A 27286-nucleotide genomic window follows, 5' to 3' on the forward strand; every position below is an offset into this window, starting at 1 on the left:
AACAAAAACATAATGTACATATATGTATATATGTGTGTGTAACAGTCTATAAAACTGAATCATATTGTATTTTATAGCAACCAATTTATTGCAAATGTTACAAATAGTCATCAATCTACACTCTATATACCTGCATCTCAACAAATTGATTATTAGATGTGGTTTGTTGATCGTTTCGAAAACCGAATAGGGTTCCATAGGGTACGTATGACTTTCCTTCTGCAAGAAAAACGGTCTTCGTACCTACATATATGTACAGTATTCCAAAGATTAATATATTTTGCTGCAAACGAAGCACTCGCGACGTCATAACATCTAGGAAGAAGAGAAAAAGAAGTAGGAAATTTCGATGGAAGTCATTATATGGAGGCAAAAGGATTTTCTTTCTTCATAATTCTCTATTATGTATATAAAATATGCATGTAATATAAAAATTGATGTGTTAGTTTTAACGATAACTAAAATATATATCATACATTATTGCAGCCATTATGAAAATCTACCAAAAGAATGCAACCAAAGATTACATAATATTTTCCTTGTGCTGTAAATACTTGACGTTGCTGACGAGAAATCTTGTATATGCAGTTGCGTTTTCGTAGAAGATTTCGCTTTTCTGCATCGGACCGATTGCAGTAAGTATAATACTGTTGCAGTCGTAGTCTATATATGTATATATATAGATATATAGAGACGTTACACACATTCCAACAGGAAGACGAGCGAGCAAAGCGTCAACAAATCGTGGTGTTCAACGCAACACTTAACGAATATCGAATGTAACTCCGTCGTCGTAATCTATATTGTATATCGTTTGAATGTTACATGCTACATATACGGAAACATAATGCGTATCTCTTAAAGTTTATCCCCTCGCGATTTTGAATCTTCTAATCGTTCATCCTTCTAATTGTTACTCGTTCGCCTGATTCCTCGCATTTTATTAATTGTTCGTTTAAAACAGAATAAATGTTAATCCCAAAAACCCTAGTAGAACCTGTCCTTAAATGTCAAATACGAGTATTTCTATAAACGAAACATGTATCGGGGGACTCGAATATGCGAAATTTACAATGTTCCCTTTTATTATTTGGCTGCCGCCGGTTTGACATGATGCAAATGTTGTCGGCACGCTGATTCATCAAAATTGAAACCAACTTTACGCAAGACTAACATCAACTAACAATTAACGAAAAAAAGAGAAAAAAAGAAAGAAAAGTAAGTAAAACGTTAATATTATTGTTCGGTATGATCCCTGTTCCCTTACTTATTCGGTATAACACTTCGGGGCGAGGCACGTGTCTTCACAGTCTGATATATCGAAGGCAAGTAATTATATAGTATAGTAAGAAGTTTGTTTATGAAAAGAAGAAAGAGAGAGAGAGAGAGAGAGAGAGAGAAAGATAGCAAAATCGCTGAAATTTCTTGAAAAATAATACAGTTATTATCGTGTTAGAGATCTAGTTTGGATGTAAAAGTGAATCGAATTAACATTGTTTGCTACTCCGTATTTTGTGTCATAAAAAGACAGCTAATAATACAAATTGTATTACGCTCCAAAGATTTCCTACAAAGTCTGAGAAAGAGAAAACGATAGCATACATATCGATAAATGTAAATACGTGTATACATACATATGTATTGAAACGATACGGACGAATACAATACAATCTCGGAACAGCACCGTTGCTAGCGATGATATCAGAACGTGTATGTAAAACTTAAGAAATACATAACTAGCACGATGCTAATCTCTTTCAAGGTTTTCCAGACCATCACGGCTGCAGGAAAACTACCTATGCGTTTCATGCAATCGTGTTGGGACAAGCAAGTATGTATTATACTCGACCGTGTACGAGACTCGAGGAAACTATTGGGGTACGAGAAAATTGCATTTATCATACTAATCGGTTACCTTTTTCGTCAACATTTGAACCATTGTGTATCGGTGAAAAGAATGAATTATTTGGAAACTGACCGGCATTCGGTGTCGAGCGATTTCTCCTCGTCTCCGAATATAGATCCATCGTCCGATAACTGATCCGGTTCGACCGTTGCTTCGTACTTCTTTTGATCCCGAACCTTCTTGTGCGACCGTTTGATAGACGTTTCGCGTAACAGTCTGATATAGTTTTTCGTTTTCAAACAATTCGGCGGCGTGACATTTTGTACTGCGATGTCTGCGTTCGTGTTCGACGTATTCGCGGTCTGTTCGCTCGCGTGAATACGACTTGGCCCTGGTACATTATCGTCTTCGCTCGATATAAGATCAATGCTCGAATGGTTTTCGTCACAGTCCGATCGCGAGAGCTCGAATTTCTCCAGAGAATCGTTCCCGATCTCGGCCGATAAACTTTGCCAGCCTCTTTTCTCGCAAGCGTCGTCTTTGATCGGGTTAAAACCCAGTTTTCGCGAATTATTGCCGCGTTTATTTTTTTTGTGAGATTTCTTTATGGAATCTAGATTCGAATACAATTCCGCGGTGGACATGTTTCTAGGCGTTGATCTGCCAGTGCTATCGGTCAAATCGTAATCGTGATCTTGATCGGAATCCTCGATCAGTGCCTCGACCGTCTCCTTGGATTCTTTATCGGATCGTACGGCCGCCAACTCGCGGCCGCTCGAACGTTCGCAATGTTCTCCGATGCTTAGAACCGGCGTTAAGCATCTCGATAAATTGACGTTTGCAAGATCTTCCTCGGAATATTCATCTTTCCCAGACGATAAGTCATAGAAATGCAAGTACTCTTTGGCGTTTGAAGCGATTAACGATCGCTGTCTCTTCAGAGGCGTGAAAATTTGAAATTCCCTCTGAGAAGAGTCGCAGTCTTGCAATTCTGAATCGCACGACACACTCGTGTCGTTTCCCAGGGAGTCGTCCAATGGAATTTTTCGTTTGCTCGGAGACAACTTATCCGAGAACACGTTCAACGAACAACTCGAATCCGTAAGATTCGCCACCTCGTGTGCTCCCATGCCTAAGCAAGAGTACGTTTCCATGTTCTCCGTATGTTTGGACCCAACGTCGGGCCCAACGTCAACGTCAACTCCAACACCCACATCAACATCGTCAACATCAACCGATTCAATACTTTTAGCGTCCCTGGCCGAGTCCATTTCTTTGTTAAAGTACTCTTGACGTTTCAAAAAACCAGACAACATGCTGGCGTGTTTATCTTTCTTGTGCGATTTTTTCACAGAACTAAATTGCGAGAGCAACAGTCTACTAGAATTCACCTTTTCGGGAGTGCATGATCGTTCTGATAGATCAAGCTGATTTTCTTCCGTATTATTTATTAATTTATTCTCCGCTCTGATGCTTTCATTTCGCTCGGTAATAATTTCTCTGTCGTTTCTGTTCTCCTCTTCCTCGGCTGTTTCCACATCACGCTGTAGAATTTTCACGCCAAACAATTTCGTTTTGTTTGTTTCTTTGTTCTTTTTATGGGACTTTTTAATGGAATCCTCGGCGACTCTTCGTAAGAAATGTATACGATTTTCTGGAGTTACGGACGTTTCAGATTCTAAAACAACACGAGTCGTTGACTCTGGAGTGATCGATCTGTCTTCGACCTTTGTGCAAATATCGTTGCTGGATAAATCATTGGCGTTAACGGTATCGATTCCCAGATCTTCTGTTCCGTGTTGATTCGCAATTTCGCAAATATTCTCTACAGTTTCTTGCGATGTCGTTTCTTTGACGTCGATTCCTTGAAATTTGGTCGAAGAAACGCTATCGCTGTTCGCCATACGAGTCGACTCTTCCGCATAGTCGAACAGCGAACCGGTATCCGAAATATCGGCTTCCGAATTATCCAGCAATAGTCGTTCCAAATGCGGTTTGCCCTCATTCTTTTCACACGTTAAGGCCACCTCTGTCGTATTTTCGATCACGCAAGGATCAGAAAAACCATTTGCAAGTTGCGTTACGCAGTGTCCACTCCGTCTCGACGACCTTTCCTGCGTGACAAATTCTAAAGTTAAGAACGTATCGACATAAGCGAACAAACTAAAACAACAATCTGAATTGAAAGATAAACGGTTCGCAAAAATTACATTCACTCACCTTTTTATGACTTCTCTTGATAGCGCTCATACTCTCAGGAATTATAGAAATTACGTTTTCAGGTGTTTGAGGTCTCTCATCGTCATCCTCGTGAAATTCGTAAAATAAATTTCTCGATGTATTTGTCATAGAATTATCGAAACGTCTCGAACTGACTTTAATGCCTGATTTCAATGGCTTCGAGTCAGGTGTTGTTCCGTTAACGTGAACAAGATCAGCGATCGTTTCTTTCAGCCGACTACGTAATAATGGCGTGAAATTGGCCGAACGCAAGGATTTTGTATTCAACTTTGCATTAGGTGTAGAATAGTGTAGCATTTCCCTCGCTCCTTCTTTCGCGCGTCGTCGCAATGGCGTTTCATTTTGATTTTCATCAATGGAATCGGACGAATTAAACGCAAAACTACTGTTTGCAGAGTCGTTTTGGTCTTTAACCGAGTCTGAAAGCTTGTTCAAAATGGACAAAGACGAACCAAGTTTCAAGCTCGAAGCTATTTGCGCCCGTTTCTTTGCAGAAGGAAATCTTTTCGGGCTCGGAGTCAAATTGAAATTTAATGATTTCTTAATTTTTGTTTTTCCGTAATGCGACAGATTCTTGTGAAAATTTAAAGCTTTCATGATTTTAGAAGATCTGGACATACGTTTGTCTTCTTCGAAAGAGCTGTTCTCTGGGCTGGAGCCACACATGTTTCTCTCAGAATTTAGGGATCGACTCATATTGTATTGAACAAAGTGTTTATTTCTACGTGGTACGGATCTACTGCATGATACGTATGTGTGTTTCGTTGCGAATTTATTCTTTTCTAATGGACTCCAAGGCAGATAACGTTTTTGTTCCATTTCTGAGCTACAAATCCTATAACTGCCTTTCATTTTGTCGTCGTTCGTTCTCATAGCTATTGCACAATTGTCAAATGCACTTTTACTTGTTATATTTCAAATGTAACAATTATAACTATAGAATATGGCTTTCTTCTTTCGACAAAGCGATAGACTCTGAGTCACTTTGAAATATCTACACAAACGAATCGAGTTGACCTGGTATATTCCATAACGTGCTCCAAATGCATTAAACATATAGTTACTTTCTATGTTCTCCGAAAATAGTTAAATGCGGTTTCATCTTTACAATACTGTAACAAACAAAGAAAACATATTAAATATGTTATTATATTTTACTATACTCTTAGTTTGTATTTTTATAAATCAATAACGATATATGATTTTCAAGATTCGTCAAGAATTTCTAGTCGAAAATGAATCTTTTTATTGTTCTAATATTGTTGTATAAAATCAAATTTCGATGAAATGTTACGTTCTCGAACGTACTTTTGAATTTCTTTGTATGTAGCACATACATATGCCGATAGAAAAGGCACGATACAGTTAAATATGTGTAAATATATTGGATATACATTTTGATATGTATATTCCAAGAAAATATCATGAAAATGCATTTATTTATGATACTTATAAATCGAATAGAGGTAAATCAGAAAGTTATGAAAATTAGATTGCTATCTACTTACAGGCTCAATCGACGACGAATCCTTTCGACGTAATACTATGTAGGTAGTTAGTCGTCGTGGCTGCACAGCTCGAACACGAGTCATTGAACATTAACAGCGTCCTGTTACTATTCTTGTATACGTGTGAATGCATGCATGCAAGATCTATATACAAATATATGTACACGTTCACAATCACAAAACTGCAATCGTTAAAGTGTATGTAACAAAATTGGAAAAGCACAACTAAATATCTTTCAAATTACGCATTGAAAGTGTACACGCGACACGCGACGACGACGCAGCATGGCTTCTTCTCTCGATTTTTACGAGCGTTCCAACACACGCTGCTCCGAAATCTCTTTAACCTTCGATAATATGGACAACAGATGGCGTGATAAACCATCCAAAAAATGTTTGAAAAACTAATATTACATATAGGACATACGGCGAGATATTATATGTTCAAATGCATACAATACTATATACATAAGATTACCTTACATGCCAAAACAACTAACGCTGTTAAAAAATGGTCAATGTTTCATTATTTACGTTGCTTATCGATTCTGGATCGTGTGTAGACCACAGTCTCAGGCTGTGCCTGTTACGTCTTATTGTCGTGACTTGACACCAGATGACTGACTCGTACTAAAGGCAGAGCGGTCTTTTCAAAATGTGTACATATTCTAAACAGCAACACACATGCACGTACTGAATCCTCTCTCTCTCTCTCTCTCTCTCTCTCTCTCTCTCTCTCTCTCTCTCTCTCTCTCTCTCTCTCTCTCGCTCTCTCGTGACTGATTGTAAATATAGAAATACAAAATACTCAATTTTCGCATAAAATTTTAAAATTTTATTGAATTGTACTTATTTTCAAGTTTTGAATGTATCTAAATATGCAAATGTATACAAATTATCAACAAAATACATGATAATACACGTGGTTCTGTTCAAGTACCATTTTCATTGTCTCATTCTCTAAAAATACGCATTTGTATAAACAACCGCTATCTAAATGTAACATATATACATATACATATCTGTGTATTTCAAGGATAAGAACGTTAGATGAGTAACGCGAATGGATCAACTATCGGTAATACTACCGTTGTAAACCACAGAACATCACAGTATCGGAGGACAGCTTTCTTTTCGACTGTTACTACATAAAAGATTAAATTTAAGCGAATGTTAAAGTCCATTCGCAAAATATTCCGTAGAAAGCTGTTGTTAATCTATCGAATCGTTTGGCGAAACAAACGTAGTTGACACGGTTCTTAACATTTCAATTTGAAGACAATTTGAAAAGCGATAACGGGAACTATATCGTATAAATCCGGTCGCTTATAATAGTTTCTGTAAAAGTGACGACATTAAAAATATTTCAGGAATATTTACATTAGTTTACACGAGATATTCAACAGATTTCTAGGCAAATCTGATCGACGCCGTGCAATGAGATCGTTTGAATTCATTCGAACGGAAAAACAAAGCATGATCGGGCGAACGATCTACTGTACTCGTATTATGTATGGATCATCATGGAATTGTACAAGTTTCGAGAAAATCTTAAACATGCCTGACGTGAAAACTGACGATGTACTCGGCGTTCGTTCGCTGAACAGAAATAGCAAACGGATCGGTTGGATGAAAAGTAAATGCAACTAATCGCCTTGCAGCCGTTGGTGTCGTACGGCCCAACATTCCCGCGTACATTCGAAACTTCAAAAGACCAGAATCGCGAGCGTAAAACCTACAAAACAGATATATGCGGACGCATTATCTAACATGTTAACGAACGTATAGAATGTTTATGGGCATACTTTTAAAACGAATGACCGAATCGACGGTAACAAGAGAACATTCATCGACATTCGTCGATTATACACAAATATAATAACTGTAATTCAATATAAGATTCTACCCGCGTTTGGGAAATTTCGGTTTTGATATTATAGAAAATTCAAAGTTGATACCGTATGGGATGTTCTCCGCATGCTTTAGGTCGCTCCATCATCGATACCCATTTATCGTCGTAACAAAATAACGACAGATCTAGGTACGGAGAACTAGAGTAAGACTGAGCGCATATCGGTAATTGAGCAAGTAGCCTTTTTGTAGCTTCTGTAACGCCACCGTACCTAGCGCTCACTATCGTTTGTTTGAACCTTTGCTGTAATAATCTGCAACAAAGTAACAAATTCGCTTGAAAATTAGTCACAAAGTGTTACGATTTATACTACGAAAATGCATAGTCGGTTTGGAAATTTTCAAATGTTCTTAACAAAATTATTCTCTACTAATGCGCTGTTATACCTTGCGTATATATTATTAGATGGGGAGCACATATATTGACAGTCTGTACTCATTCTTGCATTTCTGAAAAAATCGCTAAAGTTCTCAAATTGCGTCAACAACTGCGTAGACGCGTTATCGTATGCAGCCAATATTTTCGCTGTAACCATGTCGTAAACTACCAAAAGTGCAGGTTGTGCGTTTGGTTCGTTCGCTTGAAGCGTTGCTACCTCTTCGCTTGCAAATCTTACCAGAATATGATTTGTATCTAATAATTGCATCTTCCACATGCGTAACGCGTTCAACTAAAATTTCAATCGACGAGTTTTAGAAGGACGCTTGCAGGCAAGCCTAGTATGCTATTTGAAAATTTTATAAAATACCTGATCAAAATATTGATAAAAACGTCTTAATTCGTAAGGATCTTTTGTTGTATCGCTAATGTATGCTGCTCTTTTGTGTAGGTAAACCAATAACTTGTGCTTGAGACTGTTTATCGTAATGTCTCTAAACGGACGGCAATTTACTCCTGGACAAGCACTTGTAACCAAATAAGCGTCGTCTTCTAAACAGAATCTGTCGTAAATTAAAAACAACTTGTAAGAATTCAGCGCGATAATTGCAACTAGTTTCAGCGAAGCGAAGACATTTTCTACAAAATAATTAAATAATACCTTCCTATTGTTCTGACATTTATAAACATTCCATCAAGAATTTGAAATATATGAATAGTTTGATGTTGCACTGACAAAACTGCTAATATATCTTTATACAAATAAAGACCTGTAAAAGAAATGAATTCCTATCATTTGATTTATTAAATACAATGCTTTCAGTATACAATTTTCTACTGTTACTTGATCGGAGATCCATACCTTGATTATGAGACAAGTATATTTTGTCTACTTTAAAATGTCTAGTATCGCATAATTTTCCTCCGCGTAAATCAACAAGATGTAAACTATAATCCTCGAGCGGTGATCTAGGATTTGGAGTTAGCGCTTCGTTGTTGGAGTAAATCTTGAACCAACAGTTTTAGATTAATCAAATTTAATGGAAATCTTAATATAAAAAAGAAGAAAGCCAGTCAACGTACCTGGTAAAAGTGAGGTCTTAATTCATCCGGGATATGAGCAGCAGAACCTACGATTACATATCGACCGTCGTCTGTAAATAAACTGCATTCCCTGTTTAATTGTTCGTTACTTTGAACTACATTTACGATCCATTTAGTCTAAAAATATTAAAGTAAACGATTGATTAGTATACCAACATTTATTTACAAATTATGAGAAAGATTGGTACATAGACATGTATATATGTACAAACAAATAGAATGTACCTTAAAGAAACGATTGAAAATATTACTTCTAATTTGAAAACTGTATTCGTCGTTCTTATGACCAATATATTCGCCTTCGCAATTTGCTAACAAATCGGCAGCTGCGGATGCACCACGATATTCATAAACTTCTATAGAAGTTTGATCAGCGCTAAAAGCTATTAAATAACGTCCATCGGGGCTAAATTTTCTGAGAAAACAAGGTGGTTTTTCTACATTCATAATAGTGAAATTTGGAAATACGTTTTGATAAAACTGTCTAGCATTGTGTACATGTGTGCCTGGGTACGGACAACCGAACGTTTCGCGACGTTTCAGACGAACAACAATGTTCTGTGGTCCTATTTTTCGAGGTTTTATTGGACAAGGCTCTGTCACATACTCGATCTTTGCCTCCTTCTCGGCCATTCCTTACGACTGTTCCAAATATACATTAAAATATACATTTCACTCAATTCATGTCACTTGACGCACAAATATATCTCCACTTTTTCTTATTCAGTCTGTTTGAAACTTTTCCATTATTTTCTTGGTTATGTTCAACGTTGTTTAAACGGTTCTATGTATGAATATAAATTGAAAATTCAAACTTATCACTTTTAAGCTGTATGCATCACTCGCTATGGAATGTACAAACAGGAAGCAGTTGTTACTATTTTATTCAGAATTCTATGATATCGATAACAATTGTGTATTCTCGGATCGACTTCAATTCTTTCGTACTTGACTATACATTCTGTATGTATGTATCGTACAATTTATACTTGCCAAATAGAGACATTCGTCATAATTTTCTCTTTCGTCTGTATGTACATATGCGTGCCGTATCTTATTTTGTATGCATGTCATTACCATTGCATACACGAATTTATGAAATCACATACAACCCTTTGTTTTTCTTTCCATAATATATGTTTATGAATAATGTATTTTCTTTTTATGTGAAAATACATTTCAGTACAAATACATAATATTTATATGTGTATGTATACATACAAATCTTATTATACCATACCGTTATATGTATACCGTACTTATCTATAAGAAATTTTAAATGAACTTGATAAAAATCCTAAATCACATGCAGGACATCCTGAAAATGTAGAAGCCTTATATTTAAAAATTCTTGATAAGTAATGTGACTTTATTCATCAGTTCTTTCTCGTTGTTACTAGTATACAATGAAATACAATCGATGAAATGTTTTTTTTTTCTATTAAACAGATATACATAGACATAGAATACAAAAAATATCAGCAGAGCTTATCTATTGGTGTAGAACTATCGATGCTACTATCGATAATTATCGACAGTCCATACTATTGAAAACTATCAATGATTTGTGAGTTAGTAGTGCTACTAACAATAAGTTAGTACTCATTGATAGTTTTCGATAGTAAGGACTATCGATAACTATCGATAGTACCGTCGATAGTTCTACACCAATAAATAACAGAGATATCCTCTCTGTAGATAAGCTTTGCTGATATTTTTTTTGTTCTACGTCTATGTATATATCTGTTTAATAGAAAGAAACATTTCGTTAATTATATTTCATTGTATAGTAACAACAAAAAAGAACTGATGAATAAAGTCACATTACTTACCAAGAATTTTTAAATATAAGGCTTCTACTTTTGCAGGATGTACAGCGTGTGATTTAGGATTTTTGTCAAATTCATTTAAAATATCTTTCTGCATTCTTCTATAATATATATAGTTGTATTATTTTATAATTGTATTTAACGTATAGAAATGTATGTCACAAATCGTTTTTTTTCCTATATTGAAATTAAAATACGCATAATAAAGTGTTTACAATTGTGTATATGCGGTTGACACAATTCTCACCGTGATGTAATCCAATGTAACCGCATACACGTGTATAATGTTTAAAAATAACGCTGGTTGAAACTGTGAATTTTGATTGGCAGAGTGAGAAGACACACATTAAATTAGAAGTAGGATATCACAGTTCAAATAGTATATCATTATTGAACTCTGTTTCGTGTATTTGTATGAACTCACAATAAAAAGAGGAATCATATCAGCTGCGTGTACACACACAGATGTATGTGGAAATTGTAACCGTGAATGTCAGCTGTCAAACATTAGTACTTACCTTTAATTCACTCTTGATTACAGTACGATGACAAATAAGATTCAAATGAGTTAAAGTTGAAGATACAGAAGGTAAACATTACTCGAACATTATATATGTTTTGTCTGTGTTTTATCTAAATAAAAAGCTTTTTCTTTATGACACACATATTTGTTTCAATAGCTAAAAAAAGTATTTAAAGTTTTCCTGTTTGATTATTTAATACAATAAATGCCAAAATAATTTTAAAATTTTATAAATGACAAAAGGTTAGTAAAATAAATTTCTGATTTAAGAATCAATTATAAGAACCTGTTATGTGTCAAATAATTTTATGATACGAAGACAGTTTTTTGGTGTTACTCTATGGAACGTATTTATTTTGCAGAGATCTGTCGTCTTACCTGGAAAAAACAAATTTTAATTCAAATATGTTAGAAGAAGAATTTAGTAGCATTGTTTTACCTACACTGTCTACCATGCTATTTTTTATATTTACATTATATTTCTTCCGATATCTTATAGGCGAACCTCGTATTCATATTCGAGATGTTACCAAACAGCATAATTGGAAATCTACAAGAAAAGAAACTAAGGTATACGCGTTTTTATTGTATTAAATTTATTGTGATAGCACAACTATTTATTTAACAATCGTATTAAATTTTGAATGGTACAGTCTCCATCCCATTTTGTATTTTATGTAGCTAATGCAATTTTTATTTTAAAACATTCTATGAACCATGAGTAATTCTTGTAGTACGTGTATAACATGTATTTCCGTAGGAAAATTAACTGTTAAAAAACAAAAGTAACAATTTGTATATTTTAACGTTGTGGATTATAAAATGTAAATAATAGAATTAACATTGATTTATTATAATGAATGTCATAATCACAGATAAGAGTGCATAAATTTTTCATAAGTAATACAATTTGAACTTGGTGAAAGTCAATGCTCTTACGCGTTATCAGAATGTCAAGGGGACAATAAATATTTATGAAATTTTCTCCTATAGGCGTACTATTGTAGCATATGTGAAGGTTTGTTATTAAATGTTGATGGATTGATGTGTGATTGCTGTGGCGTTTATGTGGATCCTTCTTGTGTAAAGATTGCAGACAAACAGTTAAAGTGTAAAGTTATTAGTTTAAGTACAAATGAGCCAATGAAGCATCATTGGGTGAAGGGTATGTTATCTAAATTATAGAATACTTTTCGAATTATAGAAATTGAAGAAATAATTTTTACATAGAAGTTGATAATTTGTTATGGGTAGAATCAATTAGGACATTTTAAACTAGCATTCTTTTTTAAAACAGCATGCGACAGTTCTAAAATCATAGTTTAATAGCAGACGCTGGGAAAGATACATCATAAAGTGTTCGAAAATTCTCTTTAAAAGAATGAAGATGATTATCAAATGTCCAAGATGTTTAAATCTATAAAAAATTTACTTTGACATGCGATGAGTGATATCGAATGACATGTATCATATTGAATTGTTATTTGACAATCTTTTCTCCAATTTGTATAGCTTGGAACATATTCAAGATGGTAATTTTTATCGGTCCACTCTATAGTTATAACTTTAGTTAAGCTTGTTAGTCTTTTTTAAGGTAACTTGCCACTGTCTGCTATGTGCGAAGTATGCAATGAGGAATGTGACCTGGAACCTGGTCTAACAGATTGGTGGTGTTGCTGGTGTCAAAGATGCGTCCATGAAGATTGCAAACCAAAACTCTCTGAAGTATATTCTATATATGTATATACATAGCTTATGCTAATTTACATAAGTAATTTATTTACTGTGTCCACAGCTATGCGATTTAGGTAAATTTAAATCGATGATAATTCCGCCAAGGAGCTTAGAAGTTGTAAATCAACGCAGTACAGTAAGACGCAGATTACAACTTCGTACGGTCATTCCACCAAATTGGCCTGATTGGAAACCTCTTATAGTAGTTGGTAGGTTAACATTAAAAAATAATATTGTACTAAAGAAACGATATACATAAAATCAGTATGATTTTGATACCGGTATTGCACTAATAAGACTGTGCACAAAACCGACATAATACCGAAACTAAATTGTAATATCGTATTTGTTTCCACTCACAAACAGAGTACATATATTATCATAAATCTGCTAGTAATTACTCTGATTTCGGTATCATAACAATTGTGGTACTGCGTATCTGTTTCGATATTTGCTAACATAATATCCGAATAAGATAAGACTGGTTATATATCTGTGCTTAAAAATACTTTAGAAGGTGTTATAAATTTTATTATAATCGCAGGGACACCGAAAAAATTATCGATAAATACCGGTATATTTATATAGCGGTATGGCATAATACCGATATTTTCGTATTTCGGTTTCTATAAGGGTTTCGAAGGTACAATCGAAAAATGCCGGTATAATATCGGTATTTTACATTTCGGTAGAAGTCCCTAGTCGAAAGTAATTCTTTGAACAATTGTAGTGTCATGGCACTTTTTTCGCAGCAAACAAGAAATCTGGTAATAAAGATGGAGGGGAAATCTTATCTCTATTCAGAAGGTTATTGAATCCTGCACAAATTGTTGATTTATCAGAACGCGATCCGGTTGTTGCTCTCGAGTGGTGTCGCTTAATAGGAAAAGTGAAATGTACTGTCCTTGTAGCAGGCGGAGATGGCACAATAGCTTGGTTACTAAATGCTATTCATAAACTGAAATTAGAGGTAATATATATTTGAAAGCATGAATCTTGGTTACTTTATTTTACAGTAAATTTTAATCTTAATGTACAGTCAACTGGACAAGTAATTTTTCCGAGTACATATATTTTCATTTATGTTTCATTGAAGAAAACGTTTACCCTTTGTTTACCATTTCCATAAATAGGTGTTTTATTGTTAAAATTTTGTATTTGGTATAGCCAGTTCCATCTGTGGCAATTATTCCTTTGGGGACAGGAAACGATTTGTCCAGGGTATTAGGATGGGGAAAGGAACATGATCCGTATAGAGATCCTGCAAATATATTGCAAGAAATGGAAACAGCAGAAGAAGTGAAGCTTGATAGGTATGTAATGAATATTAAATAAATATGTATACATATATATATATATATAGATAGATGTTGTATATTTATGTATTCATTAATAATTTATTAGATGGACTGTAGCAGTGAAACCATACGGTGGATTGGGACTACGAGGTTCACATCAGAGTCTTCATATGTATAATTATATAGGCATAGGAGTTGATGCGCAAGTAACATTACAGTTTCATCGCACAAGGGAAAGCCGATTTTATTTTTATAGTAGTAGATTATTCAATAAGGTAACGTATTTTATATGGTGTTTTGTAATTTGTGTAAAGAATTCACATTTCCATATTTTCAATAGCTACTATACTTATTGTTTGGTACGCAACAAGTAGTGGAAAGGGAATGCAAAGATCTTGACAAAAATATAGAATTATATTTAGATGGTATTAAAGTAGATTTGCCCTCTATCGAGGGCATCGTGATAACAAATATTCCTTCGTGGGGTGCGGGCGTCAATCTTTGGAATACAAGTATAGATTTATCATTTTTCTACTATATGAAATTCCAAAAAAAGAACAAAAAAAATGCAATACATCAACATTTCTTGTTTTTATCGAATAGCTAAGGAATTCAGAAAGCAAAGTTTCAATGATGAAAAATTGGAGGTAGTTGCACTGTATTCTTCTTTCCATATGGCTCAGCTACAAGTGGGACTTGCTCAGCCCTATCGAATTGGCCAAGCTAAATCTATAAAGGTATATTAAACAGTATTTTTACATTCTTTCATGTACACTTATTTTCCACAGACTTAATCTGTCCTTTTCAATTTATAATAAATCAAAACGAATTATATATAATTTTTCCATAAAAGTCATAGTTTACGTGTTACTTTAATCAGCGTTTAATAAATAAGTGTTTTGTAACATACAGATGAAGTTGCTAAAATCGTATGCCATGCAAATTGATGGAGAACCCTGGTACCAACATCCTTGTGAAGTTACTATTACATATTGTAACAAAGCATCCATGTTGGTGAACACCGTTACATAGGCGAATTAAAATTTATTGTATTGATGAGATCGTATTTATATACATTCCAAAGGTTGGTCTAGAATGACAAGAAACTTAACATGCCTTGTCGACAAAAACAGTGTAGATTAACGCGGTAAAAGTGGTGAGTGGTATTAATTGCTTTCCTGTAAACAAAGAAATATCTAGTCATTATTCTGGAGAAATGTATATCTTTACAATACACTTAAAATAAATGAAGCGTAATTTTAAACTTTTACTCATTCCTACTACATTATCTCTTGTCCCCCTATTCGAAGCAGCCACCATTCGATACTTATAAGACTGCGGATTTTGTGTGTTCGTACGTTTTACTACTCGCCGAATTAACTTTGAGTTGCATGTGATTGATCAAATTATAAATCGATTCCGATAAGTTGTCCGGCATAAAGGGTGCGTTTAATAAAAGCGATGCGTCTCGCAGGACAAGAACGCGATGGTTATCATACATCTCCAGAGTAGAGTCCACGCGACCTCATAATTCTCTTCGCTTGTCGCGAATGATTCGATGCGGCCCTGGCCTTTCCGGAAAACGACAACCGTAAATAATTGAAACGTTGTACGTTGTCAGTGTGACCCGTGTGCGCTTTTCGAGGCTGTCATCGAAATGCGGAAGGTCAATTTTCGGAAGGTGGACCCCGACGATACATATACTTGTAAATATTTACATACGCAAACAGACGTGGACGGCGCGGGAGCGTCAGTCGCGATCAGTCGCGATACACGTGTTTGGAGGTTGTATGGAGGTTTTGTCAAAACCTTCCGATAAAATGACAAGTGAAAACAAAAACTGTATATTTATGTAGTGAGGGTGTCTTCATGGTCAAAATAATCTTTTTTTAGCTTAGAGACCTTATATTTTTGTATTTACAAACAATGTTATAGCGTGCGTTGATACAAACTCGTATCGTTTCATGAGTATGTATGTATGTAGTTATAACTATATATTTTGTTTTTTGAAAAATAGTGATTTTGGATGTGAAATTTGCCGCATACAAAATGTACGAGAAGTTATCATACTTTTGAAACTATAGTGAAATAGTGAATGATCGATTACTAAACCATAGTAATCGATCGAGAATGCGTGTGAAATTGATTGAAAGGTCGTCGGTTGACCTATTTAGAATAGGCACACGTCTTTAAATTTAATGTTCACGTATAAAAATTTGTCTAGTTATGACGGAACATCAAGTGGATTTTCTTGTTATACTCTTATCAATTTGGTTATTGCACGAAGCAAACAGAGTTTTGAATAACATGAAATGAACTAAATAAGGTAGAATATATATTGAATATGTTCACAAAATTAATATTCGAAACGAAGGAAAAAGCAAAATCTACACAAATTTCTGAACAAATAAATAGGAATAAAATGATGCTGTCGTGCAATTAAAATTTCATTGCATACTGCACATGTGCTTTTGCTCTTAATTTGTAAAACAATGATCAATGATCGAACATGTCGATCTTAAATCATTTAAAAACGTTTAAAAAGATTCTTTTTTGAAGTTGAAACCAAATTGACCGCATTTGTAACGTAAAATTTTTGCGAGTTGCGGTGGACCACAGTAAAAAACTGTCACTTTTCCTTTTTTCTTATCCTGGAGTTGTTTAAAAACCTTATCCCAGTTTGGACGACCAGCGTTTGTTCTTGTTTTCAAACCTGTTATAAGATCTCGCTTTTCCTGAAAAATTTAACAATCATATTTTTAATCTCTCTATGGTCTGCTTACTTCTAACGACGTTTACGTTTGGCAAATTGTAGTGAAAATAACTATCGTTGACTATTTAATGGTTTTCTTTCTTGCATAAAACAAAATATTCTATGAGCATTTCGTAAGTGATATTTCACTCACAAAATTTTAATAATGCAATGATTCCATATTGAATTATTAGAGATATTAACTCTAAACCGAGCTCTGAAAGTAACTAGTATTTGGTATCTTATAAAAATTACAAGATTGGACTTTTATTTAAATATTTTACAATTTTTGTAATAATACATGTTTGAACGCAGAAATTTGTTCAATAATTTCCTATGGAAACAGCTTTGTAATTTCGATGATTGCAAAATAAAAAATCTGAAACTGGTCATTTGACCGGCGATGGTATGTTTGGTGTTAATATTTTCCAAGTATCATGTAAAAGATTACAGTTTCGTAAATATACAAATGTGTTATACATATATTAATACTTTACCATTTGATGAAGTAAATCCATAGCTAACTGCAAACCGACAGCTTTCATGTCGTTTTTCTGCAGCGCACTAGTAATGTACATATGCATCTCAAGAAAACGTTCCATAGCATCACCAAGCTCTGCTTGTTCCATTTCTAATTGAGATAGTAAGTTTACGAACCATTCGAAAGATCTTTGATCTCTATTGATCCAGAAGAAGTCCACCTATAGACGAGAGACATTTTAGATACCTTCTTAACTAATATAATCTTTAAAAAATTGCTCATACTACTTTTCCATATCATTGAAATATAAAGATACTCGGCTCAAAACAATTTGAGAACCGCTACCATCAATCATTTCAAAATAAAAATCAATTTCATTGAAATTTAATAGGATTTCGTCTTCAAAGCAGATGAAAGAAAACTAGATGGGATTTACCTTTCTTAGGTGCATCACAGTGGACGGAATGTCACTAGCCCATGAGAATTTGCATTTTGGGCACGTGTGTCTGGCTTTCCAATAACGGTGCATGATGGATTGTAATATCGAGGCGAAAGGTGTGACTCCGATACCAGTTGCGATTAAGACAGCGTGTTGCGCTTGGAATATGTGACTCGAAGGAGCGCCATATGGACCATCGAGGAAAATCTAAACAATTGTTATACTGTTCTTATCCATCAGTTTTCATGAGCTGATGTGGAACAAAACACTTTTGAGTGCTTTATTAAAACAGTTGAAAGATAATGCAAGCAAGATAACACAATTGAAAACTTCTGGGTAAATCAGTTCGATTTGTTGAATCTCTTATTATCGTAATATGCCTATAGAAACTTTTTCATTTTTCATTTTTCATTATTTCTCTGTGAAACCTTTATCGACATATTTGTGACACACCTTCCTGATTCAAATCAGATCAAACATTATATACATAATTCGGAGTGTATTTGCTCGTTGAATTGACGATTCGGTAGAACCTCGATTATACGAACCGATGATAACGGAAGTCTCCATTATCTGAATACATATGTGCTTCACATGAATATTATAAACAGTTCAATTTAAAGCAACCCGTATACAACATGATTTATTGTACAATCTGTAAAGATTTAATCCAACACTGTAGCTAGGTAACAGTTCTATTATCCGAACACTCATGTAACATTGATTGGTACGGACAATCGTGGTTCTACCGTATCGTGAATTAAACAGGTAGGTACCTGATTATGTCATGTTTGATCTGATTTTAGTCAGAAAAATGTCGCAAATATGTTGGTAAAAGTTTCACAAAAAATGTGATTAAAAACAGAAAAGCTTTGTCACTGGATTAGTATTGTTTCACCGATACGCGAAGCATTGATCATCTTTTCAAAAGAAAGAAGTTTACTCGTGTGTAGCGAAGAGCTATTAAACGTGCTATTCCTTTCCGAAAAATAATTACAAAAGCACTGAATTTTATAATCAAGCGTGTCTACATTTAGGCTTGTAGCTGTTTACCTCTAATGGTTTCCCTAAATAATTCAGCGTTGAATGAGACGACGCGTCCGATTTCGTGTCTTCTACACTTCCGTTGAATTTTTCTTCTAATTTGATCCTTAATCTGCCTTCTTCCGCAGCTGTCTGCGCAGCGACTAATTTAGTCGGCGAATACTTGTATTCGTCTGTATCCGCTTGAAAAGCTGCTATTTTATAATGTAGATATACACAGGGTGATGAGTAACGGGGAGTGACAACCGAAAAGGAGGTGGTTCTACATCAGAAAGTACGTAAGTCGAAAATGTAGAATAACATTTTTTCATATGAGGTTTTGTTTTTGAGAAAATCGACTTTGGACGATCCGTCAAGGTCGCGTGGCCAACATTTGTAAGTAGAGCGGCTAGGTCATGAACAGACGCGTCCTATTCCTATTCGATAGCAAGCGTGTTCGCCGAATTTTCAATCTCGATTTTCTCGAAAACAAAGCCCCTTATTTTCGACTTATTTCTTTTTTTCATTTTCATGTAGAATCACTCCATTTTCGGTTTTACCATCGGTTATCGATAAACTTGTATAAATAATTTCAATATGCAAGTTCGCAAAAAACGTTAGAAGAAAATGATCTTACTGTCGTTGCTTGTAGGTGATGTTAATTTGTATTCGTAGTTCTCCAAACTTGGCGTCTTGAAAATGATTATTGTGGGTTTAGTTCTCATATATCGGAAACTTTGAGCTATGTTCCTATTTTGAGGACTTGAATAGGCCTTCTCTAACGATTTCTGTCTTGCACAACGAAGTTGACTCTCGTTGAAATTTCTTTCCGATTCGGATCTCGTATAATCTCGAAGACTGTTGAATAGAAATTGTGGGAAGTTTCTTTTAATTTGTAACACTACAAAAATAATATTCCGACGTGTTTTTTTCTATCTCATCGATGAAAAGAGACTAGTATCGACCGCGCAACTTATTTGAAATCGAAATCTTTCGTTCTTCGAATGAAGGATTATTATGAGAATTATTTATGAGATGGAGTGAACACACAAAATTGTGATGGAAATTATTTTTGACAATTGAATATATTTGAATTGTTTGTAGATGATCAAGAAATTCACGAAGAAAAGGCTACGAATTAATTTGTACACCTAATAAACGATAATGGTACATAGTAGATCACTCTTTGGATTAATTTAGTATTCAGAAAATATGTAGGTAACTTACACCATTAATCTGTCTCTCTGTTTTCTTCTTGTTTGCATATCGGGCACCGAGAACGATTTCTCTAAAGGTATTTTGCTGTGCAGCAGTAAACGATGAAGCTTTCCTTCTTTCGACATTTTACTACTGTCCGGTATACCTACAGTATATACTTTATTACTTTTTTTAAATAAACTTTAAAATTGGAATTTCTCTAGATGAGTTTCGAATGCTTTCGAATTTTCATAAAATGTTCGAAACGATAGAATTTAGTAAGTGATAATGGCAAACAATGATTTGTAAAAACTTTGTTTATATCTGGCTTTTACTGTGATAACTAGGAAATGTAGTCAGTATTTGTAAAACGTTAGTATTTATAACATTTGATAATATGCTGCATAAAAGAAAAATAATGCACAAATCTTTACGCGTTTGTGATTCCAAGTAGAAGTGTTACGTCATGGACGGACATTTTAAGTCCAATGAGTATTTATTGACGTAAGTATATGTGAAAATTATTTTTTCTTACACTTAGCGTGTGGTCTCAAAAATTTTGAAAAAAAAAAAAAAATAAGTAAAGTAAGATTAATATGCACATACTATATATTTTAAAATTCATTCGAATATCTGATGTAGTAACTAATTGTGAGATAAGTGTTTATCTATTTAGTTAGCGGTCTTCATCTCCATCTCTTTTTTACTTTATAGAATGTTTTTCGAAAATTAACACTTTTTCATTTGTTCTGTACTAAGTTTTATCAAATTTTCATTTTTAATATGCGCAAAGGAAAAGTCAAAGTATATTTTAGCGTATTTTCAAGTATGTAAATTGAAGATTTGAAAGTGTGTCAACTTGTCTCTGTCTGTCCTGTAATCGATTGTTAAAATTGTAATAGAAACTTATTCTGTAAAGTAGTAGCGCAATTACTAGAAACATAGGGAACAATAATAGAAACAGTTTTTCGTTTACCATTTGTACTGTGCGGTGAAACAGTTTCACTGTCATTATCGGAGACGAAGGTAGGATTGTCGAGACCTTGACAATTTTTCGAGGACTGCGAAGGTATCTTCATGTTTGGGTTCGTATCTTGTTCTTTATTGAAATATCTGCAAAAACAAAACAACAACAACAACAACAACAACAACAACAACAAACAACAACAACAAAAAGACAGAAAACAATCGTACTCATTGTCACTCGAAATAATATTTCAAACTCGCTAAAACAAAAATCTCACGAAAATAGATTCTATATTACATATTTCTGGGAACATTTTTATGATTTATTTGGACTTACATATTTCTGAGGACATTTTCGTTATTGCAACTTTCTTCTAGGTTGCCTCCTTGAAGTTTTATTTGCTCTTTCTCAAAATACGAATAAAGACTGTTCGTCCATTCACCAACTGCTCGAATATGAAGCCATATGTAGTCTGTGAAAGATAATATTAATAAACATGTAAATAAAATTGATCGATTATAATGTGTAAAATAACACTTATCATCGGTCGATTTCTTCGAAATAGAGAATTTTAAATTTATTACGGAATAATAAGCAACATATTAAAGGGTTTAAGCTTACTAAAAAATTACAGAACTTTTTGAAGCCTTTTCAGTTTGAGCGATCATCGGGGAACAAATTGTCTTACCTTCTTGCTCTGGCGCGCTACTGATAGTGAAAGGATGCCATTCGTACCGAGCAATCGCAGGCACATTCACGAAAACATAATCACCGGGACGAAAGTCGAAATGAAGCGGTCTCTTGATGACCAAATGTGTTACTTTCGAAGGTAGCAAGAGACCAGAGCTTATGTAGGTTTTCCCGAGGTCAGATCGGGACCATGCGATTCGGTGAATCCTTTCGATTAGGTACAATGTGCCTGGCCCGATGAACCATTTCCAAAAATTCGGTCCGTGAAGAATCGTTAATATCCAGAACGGTATGTAGAGTAAATGCGACCAGTAAAATATCTGTATAACAAAAAACAAAGAAAAAAAGAAAAGGAAAAATGAATATAATTGACCTATCAACCTTGTCCTACGTCAGATTAAAGAAACGCGGAAAAGAAACTGAAATTTCAACTTGATTTGATTCATCTTGATTCAATTAAAGAAAAATTTATCTAGTTTTCTGTAACCGGATCTACAAACTTACAAACGATGAACATTTTTTGGAAAAGTTTTTCTAAATTTTATGTTAAATTATATTGAAGTACAACCTCGAAGCATCCACCACGACGAACAAACGGCATCGAGCACAGTGTTATGATGCTAAGAATTACGACGAGAATGATTCCAGTAGGATTTGCGTAGCCATTTATAAGACCGAACAGTCCTGGACGACTCGTGAAGAGCCATTCGTTTAGAGTGTAATTTTTATAATTGAGCTCTGCGTCATTTACCACCACACTACCTGAAAAATTAATGCTGATAATCAAATTATTAAAGCCACTTGCATAAGTCGACGACTTAACATTTTAACAATCAATTTTTAAGTAACAGCCCATTTCTATCGAATCACATTGACGTTTGCAAATTTCAAATACACATTTAGTAATATCGTGAACAACATTATCAGTCACATGCACTACGAATACATTTTTCGTGTCGTAGCTTTAATAATTTGATCATCCACTATCCATACGTTCTGCATAATATTAAAACTGATAGTCTTTTTAATTTTATTGCGAATAGGTATAAAACTGAAGGCAAATTAAAAATATTGACGACCTTGTTGCAAAAACCGAGTAAGCTGAGATTTTGAAAATTGTTTAACTCTTGCACCAAACAGTATCAATAATATCTATAAATATGCTCATATATGTTCATTAAACGTAATTTTACTAGACGAAATGGACCTGCCTGATTGTCGCACAAAGGCCTGCAATTATAATGAAGTACTAGTTAATGATACAATAGTTAATAACAATGTATGGGCGTACCAAAATTCAGAAGATGCATCAGTGTGTGCAGTAGACTGAAGGCACTAATTAGAACGCCTGTTATTTTATGAAGGTAAATATGTTGATCCAACGGAAGTACAGAATTAAAACCATGAGTTCGTAGAAAGGTAATGCACTGACGTAGCATAAGAACTAGGATGAAGCTGCAGTTGAAGTTCAAACATTGTCCTGCGTGGAAATGTTTTATATAGTCCAAGTAATAATAATTTCTTAATTTATTGGGTGGTAACATATGTAAATTTGTTCGGTTGTCTTTTACTCTTCGATGGGGGAAACCGGGTCTGAGCCAGATTTTGACCCATAATAAGTAATATATATCTAGTAAATAATAATATCTAGTAATCTGTACAAGACAAATCGGTACAATTGAAATGTTGTCGTTGTATCTGGATTTAATATGCAAAAGAATTGTAATACATATGAAAAGGGTATTTTCTTACCGCAAGCACGAGCAACCATGACATAGCCATTCGAATGTCTGTACGCGTACAGTCTCGAGATAAACAAAGCTGCGTTAACGGAAATAAAAGTGCAGATAAATGCGAGGTAAACGTAATTGTTCTTCATGTACGGTTTGGTCAGTTGGTAAGGCCGTAACGATGCGAACGATCCAAATAATGATTTCTGTGTTGGTTTCGGTTTCGGTGGAACCAGCCATCGGTCGATACTGTGGTGGAATTTCTGTGTCTAATTATACATATTTTCTCGTTGAATCGATGCGACACCATATGTAGAAATCGACACGTGTCGGAACGATTCTGAAAGAAAAATTCGGTCACCTAATCGAAAGGTTTTCCAGCAATCCTCCGTGCTTCTCTAATTGATTTTTCAGAGCTTCGTAGGTGATTTCTCCTCGATTCGCTTGATCAGCGTCCTCGAATAACGCGATCGTTAGTTCCTTGATTTGTTCGTCGCTAAACTCCATTCCATTCTCCTCCATGCAGGCTCTCATAACGTGTTCCAACTCGCGAAGTTGTATTAATCCGTCACCTTTTTGTAATCGATTATTTCCAAAGGATCGCACCGCAAAATACTAATGATTATTACAAAATAAACGTGTCGAACGATAATTTCTGTCAGGACGTGAACCGCAGCGAACTTTTCAGTTACTAACATATTCGAAAAGTTCGTTTTAGGATGATCCGTTAACGAACTTTAAACTAAATAAATAAACTATCATTTGGCACAAAAAGGAAAGCAAAAGAAAAAGAAAAAGAATATGTTTCAATCAACCGACCCAAAAGGGCCGAATTTTTGGGGTCACTCTTTCAGTTCACAAAATTGAAAATACATCTATCTTACCGTCGATGTCGTAAACTTTGAACAAAAACTTGATTTTGTCGTCAGGACTTTTCCCTGCAAATTGGTGCATCGCATCTAAAAACTCCTGAAGAGATATGGCCCCGGAATTATCCTCGTCGAATATTTCGAATGCTCTGTCTGTGAAGAATGGCTGAAAGTTTTCGTGATCAATCTTTTTTAAGAATTAGACTTACAATTAGCAGCTCGTTATTGACAGACACGTTATTGTCAGACGATTCCTAGTCGATAACGCTCGTGTTCGTCGAATTTTCAAACTTTTTTCATATTTACATTGACGGCTGGTGTGACTTACATTTTTCGACGTGACGATTTTGTTAAATTCCTCACGTTTTATTTCTTTCTCGTTGCCCACCATTTCTTTGAAAATCTTCTCCAACCACTCTAGACTAGCCTCATCAAAGCCGGCGCGTGGTCTGTGGAATCGTCATAAAAGATGATGATACTTGCTGACAATATTTCTTGGACGAAAGAAGGATAATCAAATTTCAATCACCTTCTATCGCTTATGTTGGTAATGAAATCCATAATTTGATTAGAAGATACATAGTTCACATTTTCTTCGTCTATCAGACGGAATAATTTATCTACCACCTGCAAGGTAAAGACTTGAGACGAAAGACGATGAAGACATTCGAAATTTTTGAGTTTTATTATTACATATAGTCATACTGTGGATATTAGTGATTTTTTTGTTATTACTGTGATATTAGTAGACCGTGGATTTTATGCGTTCTTTTTTTATTTTTCGAAGTGTGTGAAATTCATTAATTCTATATGTTAATTTTGTACGAATATTGTATATCAGTTTGTATACGGTTGACTCACCTCTTTAGTAGCAAATATTCGTAGAAAGTTGGAAAAGTTTATAGAATCATCACCGCAGATAGCGTATACAACACTATCAAATTGGTCAATAAAATTATGCTTTTTATTCCTGGTAAGGTAACATACTGAATTAATACCGCTTTCTTCTTTTTGGAAACATTTCATTTCTAAAATTAAATATTTCTTACGGTAGTCTGCTCTTTACGAATTCGATCCATTCATCTTGCTTCAATATCATGGAATTGTTGTGATCGAACAAAATAAATAATTTCTCCAACAACGTCTGAAATTGTTAAGATACGCTGTATTAGGAAACTTTCGCAGTCTATGCAGAGTATAAGAGTAGTGGTTTAGTAGATGACGTGTAATGAATATTTTCGAAATTCCAACTAAATGCAATTTTTTCACTGTGTCGGTTGGCACGGCGCGGCGCGGCGCGGCGCGGCGCGGCGGTCAACTTGTCATGGGGTCTGGGACAGGTAAAAACCTTGTTCGGCAAGCTATTAGGATAATGGGCACGAGCAATTTGTTTAGTGAAACAACGGTGATGATCGTGTCGATTCAAGGACAGGAGGCAGGGTCGTGACCGCAATCGCGATCGAATTCTGAGTATCAGAGACGCCCGAGGCGTGAACGCTTTTTGGCCCCGGGCGATCCACCACCTTGATCGATATCTATGACCCTCGATAGATTCCCTTGCCATTTGCTCCGATCCCGTCGCCGCTGCCTGTCCTGCCTCCTCCGCTTCTCCCTTAGGTCATTCTCTATTCGATATTGATCTCACCTCCTTGTTATTTACTTTCAATGGAATCACGGCCTTGTTTCGCCTCGTGTCGCGCGTTGCGTTGTCTCCGAGCTCCGAGCTCCGAGCTTTTTTCAAATTTGCCACGATTTCACGTGTTTTCAATGTTCAGTTTACGTACAAGTATAAGAAATTTGTAAGCGTCAATTAGAAATCAATCCTTGAATCGATTCTGTGTACATGAAAGAGCAACACAACGTTCATAATGATTTTTTGAATCTTATAAAATGTTATGTCTTCTTGCGCTACAATGTATGTAACTGTTTGAACCATATAAAATATTATATCTTCTTGCACTGCAATATGTATTATACCTTGCCTGAATTCATCCATGTTCATAATATAAGACTACAATATTTTATTATATACTACTCGATTGTACACTTAAATAAAACAAAAACAATCTTTTTCATCTCAACTGTTGTCTCGGTAGCGTAGTTTTGAACATGTTTGTTTGTTTGTTTTTTTTTTTTTTTTTTTAATCGAATCATTGCATTTTCGAAGGACATTTTATAGGTCCAGTTAGGGGTTAAAGAATACTAAATCTTTGGCAGGTCTTGATATTAACAAAAAGAAACAGAGATTTCAACGCCGAGGCGTTCTCCCAGTTTGTGGTCGTTTCATTCGTCTGGTCAAGAATTCCTGTAGAATTATTTCTTCGAATCGAAGTGAACGTTTCTTAAAAATAGCACGAACTCGAGATGGTTAACAGTAATAATGAAGAGTAGAAAGGAAGGGACGGAGGCTGACGACTTCACGGTTCACATTCGTTTCGTAATCAAAGTCTCGTTAAAGACACTCACTTGATCCAAAAAAAGACGCCTGAACGTGTCTCTATTATATCGAGCGTTGCCGTTCACTCCAATTATTTGGGAACACTCTTCCAAGGTGGTTGCTCTCCTCCTTTCGATGGAACACTTGTCTTCCATTTGACTAACGTCACTCTCCATTTCGCTTCACCACTGATTTCGACGAAGACACAGGACAGGAGATCGCCTACACCAGATCCTTCGATTGCTTACACCGCCCTGTGTGTTTACACTCGACTTGTTATCATTCTTCTAGCTTTCCTTTGGGTATTAGAGGAAACAGAAATTCATCG

General features: G+C 35.0%; 4 protein-coding genes across 9 annotated transcripts in view; 1 reads left to right on the forward strand and 3 right to left on the reverse strand.

The window, feature by feature from the left end:
- Positions 1 to 64: 64 nt before the first annotated feature.
- Positions 65 to 27286, reverse strand: part of LOC143355836 (uncharacterized) — a 92379-nt gene continuing 65157 nt past the window's right edge. Inside the window, exons 2-4 of one of the 2 annotated variants that reach the window (XM_076790988.1) lie at positions 5596 to 5739; positions 4067 to 5199; positions 65 to 3960 (exon numbers count right to left, since the gene is read on the reverse strand). In XM_076790988.1, coding sequence (XP_076647103.1) covers positions 1963 to 3960; positions 4067 to 4960 — 2892 coding nt within the window. In that variant the 5' untranslated portion in view covers positions 4961 to 5199; positions 5596 to 5739 and the 3' untranslated portion in view covers positions 65 to 1962. Of the gene's footprint in view, positions 3961 to 4066; positions 5200 to 5595; positions 6249 to 27286 lie in introns of those variants that run through there. The other variant, XM_076790987.1, reaches the window with a different exon arrangement.
- Positions 6382 to 10208, reverse strand: Abo (de-etiolated protein 1 abo). The gene is made up of 8 exons (XM_076790992.1): positions 9215 to 10208; positions 8969 to 9106; positions 8748 to 8892; positions 8547 to 8655; positions 8256 to 8448; positions 7894 to 8177; positions 7554 to 7760; positions 6382 to 7330 (listed from the first exon to the last, which is right to left on the reverse strand). Exons 1-8 carry the CDS (start codon positions 9620 to 9622, stop codon positions 7147 to 7149), a joined length of 1668 nt encoding a protein of 555 aa, XP_076647107.1. The 5' UTR covers positions 9623 to 10208; the 3' UTR covers positions 6382 to 7146.
- Dgkepsilon (diacylglycerol kinase epsilon) lies at positions 11051 to 15637 on the forward strand. 5 transcript variants are annotated; one of them, XM_076790996.1, is made up of 12 exons: positions 11051 to 11407; positions 11499 to 11584; positions 11704 to 11911; positions 12335 to 12506; positions 12936 to 13066; positions 13137 to 13284; positions 13828 to 14045; positions 14243 to 14388; positions 14480 to 14648; positions 14714 to 14885; positions 14977 to 15110; positions 15286 to 15637. In XM_076790996.1, exons 3-12 carry the CDS (start codon positions 11747 to 11749, stop codon positions 15403 to 15405), a joined length of 1575 nt encoding a protein of 524 aa, XP_076647111.1. In that variant the 5' UTR covers positions 11051 to 11407; positions 11499 to 11584; positions 11704 to 11746; the 3' UTR covers positions 15406 to 15637. The 5 variants fall into 5 exon arrangements, with proteins under 5 accessions (XP_076647111.1, XP_076647112.1, XP_076647113.1 ...); XM_076790997.1 differs by having other exon boundaries at positions 11051 to 11285; positions 11360 to 11584; XM_076790998.1 differs by lacking the exon at positions 11499 to 11584 and having other exon boundaries at positions 11051 to 11285; positions 11360 to 11407.
- Nox (NADPH oxidase) lies at positions 16754 to 27160 on the reverse strand. The gene is made up of 19 exons (XM_076790981.1): positions 26988 to 27160; positions 25571 to 25665; positions 25383 to 25491; positions 25051 to 25148; positions 24850 to 24970; positions 24537 to 24687; positions 24014 to 24224; positions 23675 to 23901; positions 23214 to 23402; positions 22491 to 22684; positions 21921 to 22242; positions 21569 to 21704; positions 21242 to 21378; positions 20296 to 20431; positions 19706 to 19926; positions 19099 to 19283; positions 18043 to 18252; positions 17623 to 17826; positions 16754 to 17108 (listed from the first exon to the last, which is right to left on the reverse strand). The coding sequence occupies exons 1-19, from the start codon at positions 27132 to 27134 to the stop codon at positions 16911 to 16913; spliced, it is 3291 nt and encodes a 1096-aa protein (XP_076647096.1). The 5' UTR covers positions 27135 to 27160; the 3' UTR covers positions 16754 to 16910.

The sequence above is a fragment of the Halictus rubicundus genome, chromosome 7 (assembly GCF_050948215.1).
Source record: "Halictus rubicundus isolate RS-2024b chromosome 7, iyHalRubi1_principal, whole genome shotgun sequence".
In the NCBI taxonomy this organism is placed as follows: Eukaryota; Metazoa; Arthropoda; class Insecta; order Hymenoptera; family Halictidae; genus Halictus; species Halictus rubicundus.

Bases quoted from the DNA above. Each gene is read 5' to 3' on its own strand.
- Abo (XM_076790992.1), bottom strand. From the start codon at position 9,622: ATGGCCGAGAAGGAGGCAAAGATCGAGTATGTGACAGAGCCTTGTCCA. The intron at 8,893-8,968 runs GTACGTTGACTG...TGTTGGTTCAAG, and splicing joins TAAGACCTCACTTTTACCAG to ATTTACTCCAACAACGAAGC. The intron at 8,656-8,747 runs GTATGGATCTCC...TTTCTTTTACAG, and splicing joins ATACTTGTCTCATAATCAAG to GTCTTTATTTGTATAAAGAT.
- Dgkepsilon (XM_076790994.1), top strand. From the start codon at position 11,747: ATGTTAGAAGAAGAATTTAGTAGCATTGTTTTACCTACACTGTCTACC. The intron at 11,912-12,334 runs GTATACGCGTTT...TTTCTCCTATAG, and splicing joins CTACAAGAAAAGAAACTAAG to GCGTACTATTGTAGCATATG. The intron at 15,111-15,285 runs GTATATTAAACA...TGTAACATACAG, and splicing joins GCCAAGCTAAATCTATAAAG to ATGAAGTTGCTAAAATCGTA.
- Nox (XM_076790981.1), bottom strand. From the start codon at position 27,134: ATGGAGAGTGACGTTAGTCAAATGGAAGACAAGTGTTCCATCGAAAGG. The intron at 25,149-25,382 runs GTGAGTCAACCG...TTTACCTTGCAG, and splicing joins GAATATTTGCTACTAAAGAG to GTGGTAGATAAATTATTCCG. The intron at 24,688-24,849 runs GTAAGTCACACC...GAAAACTTTCAG, and splicing joins AAATCGTCACGTCGAAAAAT to CCATTCTTCACAGACAGAGC.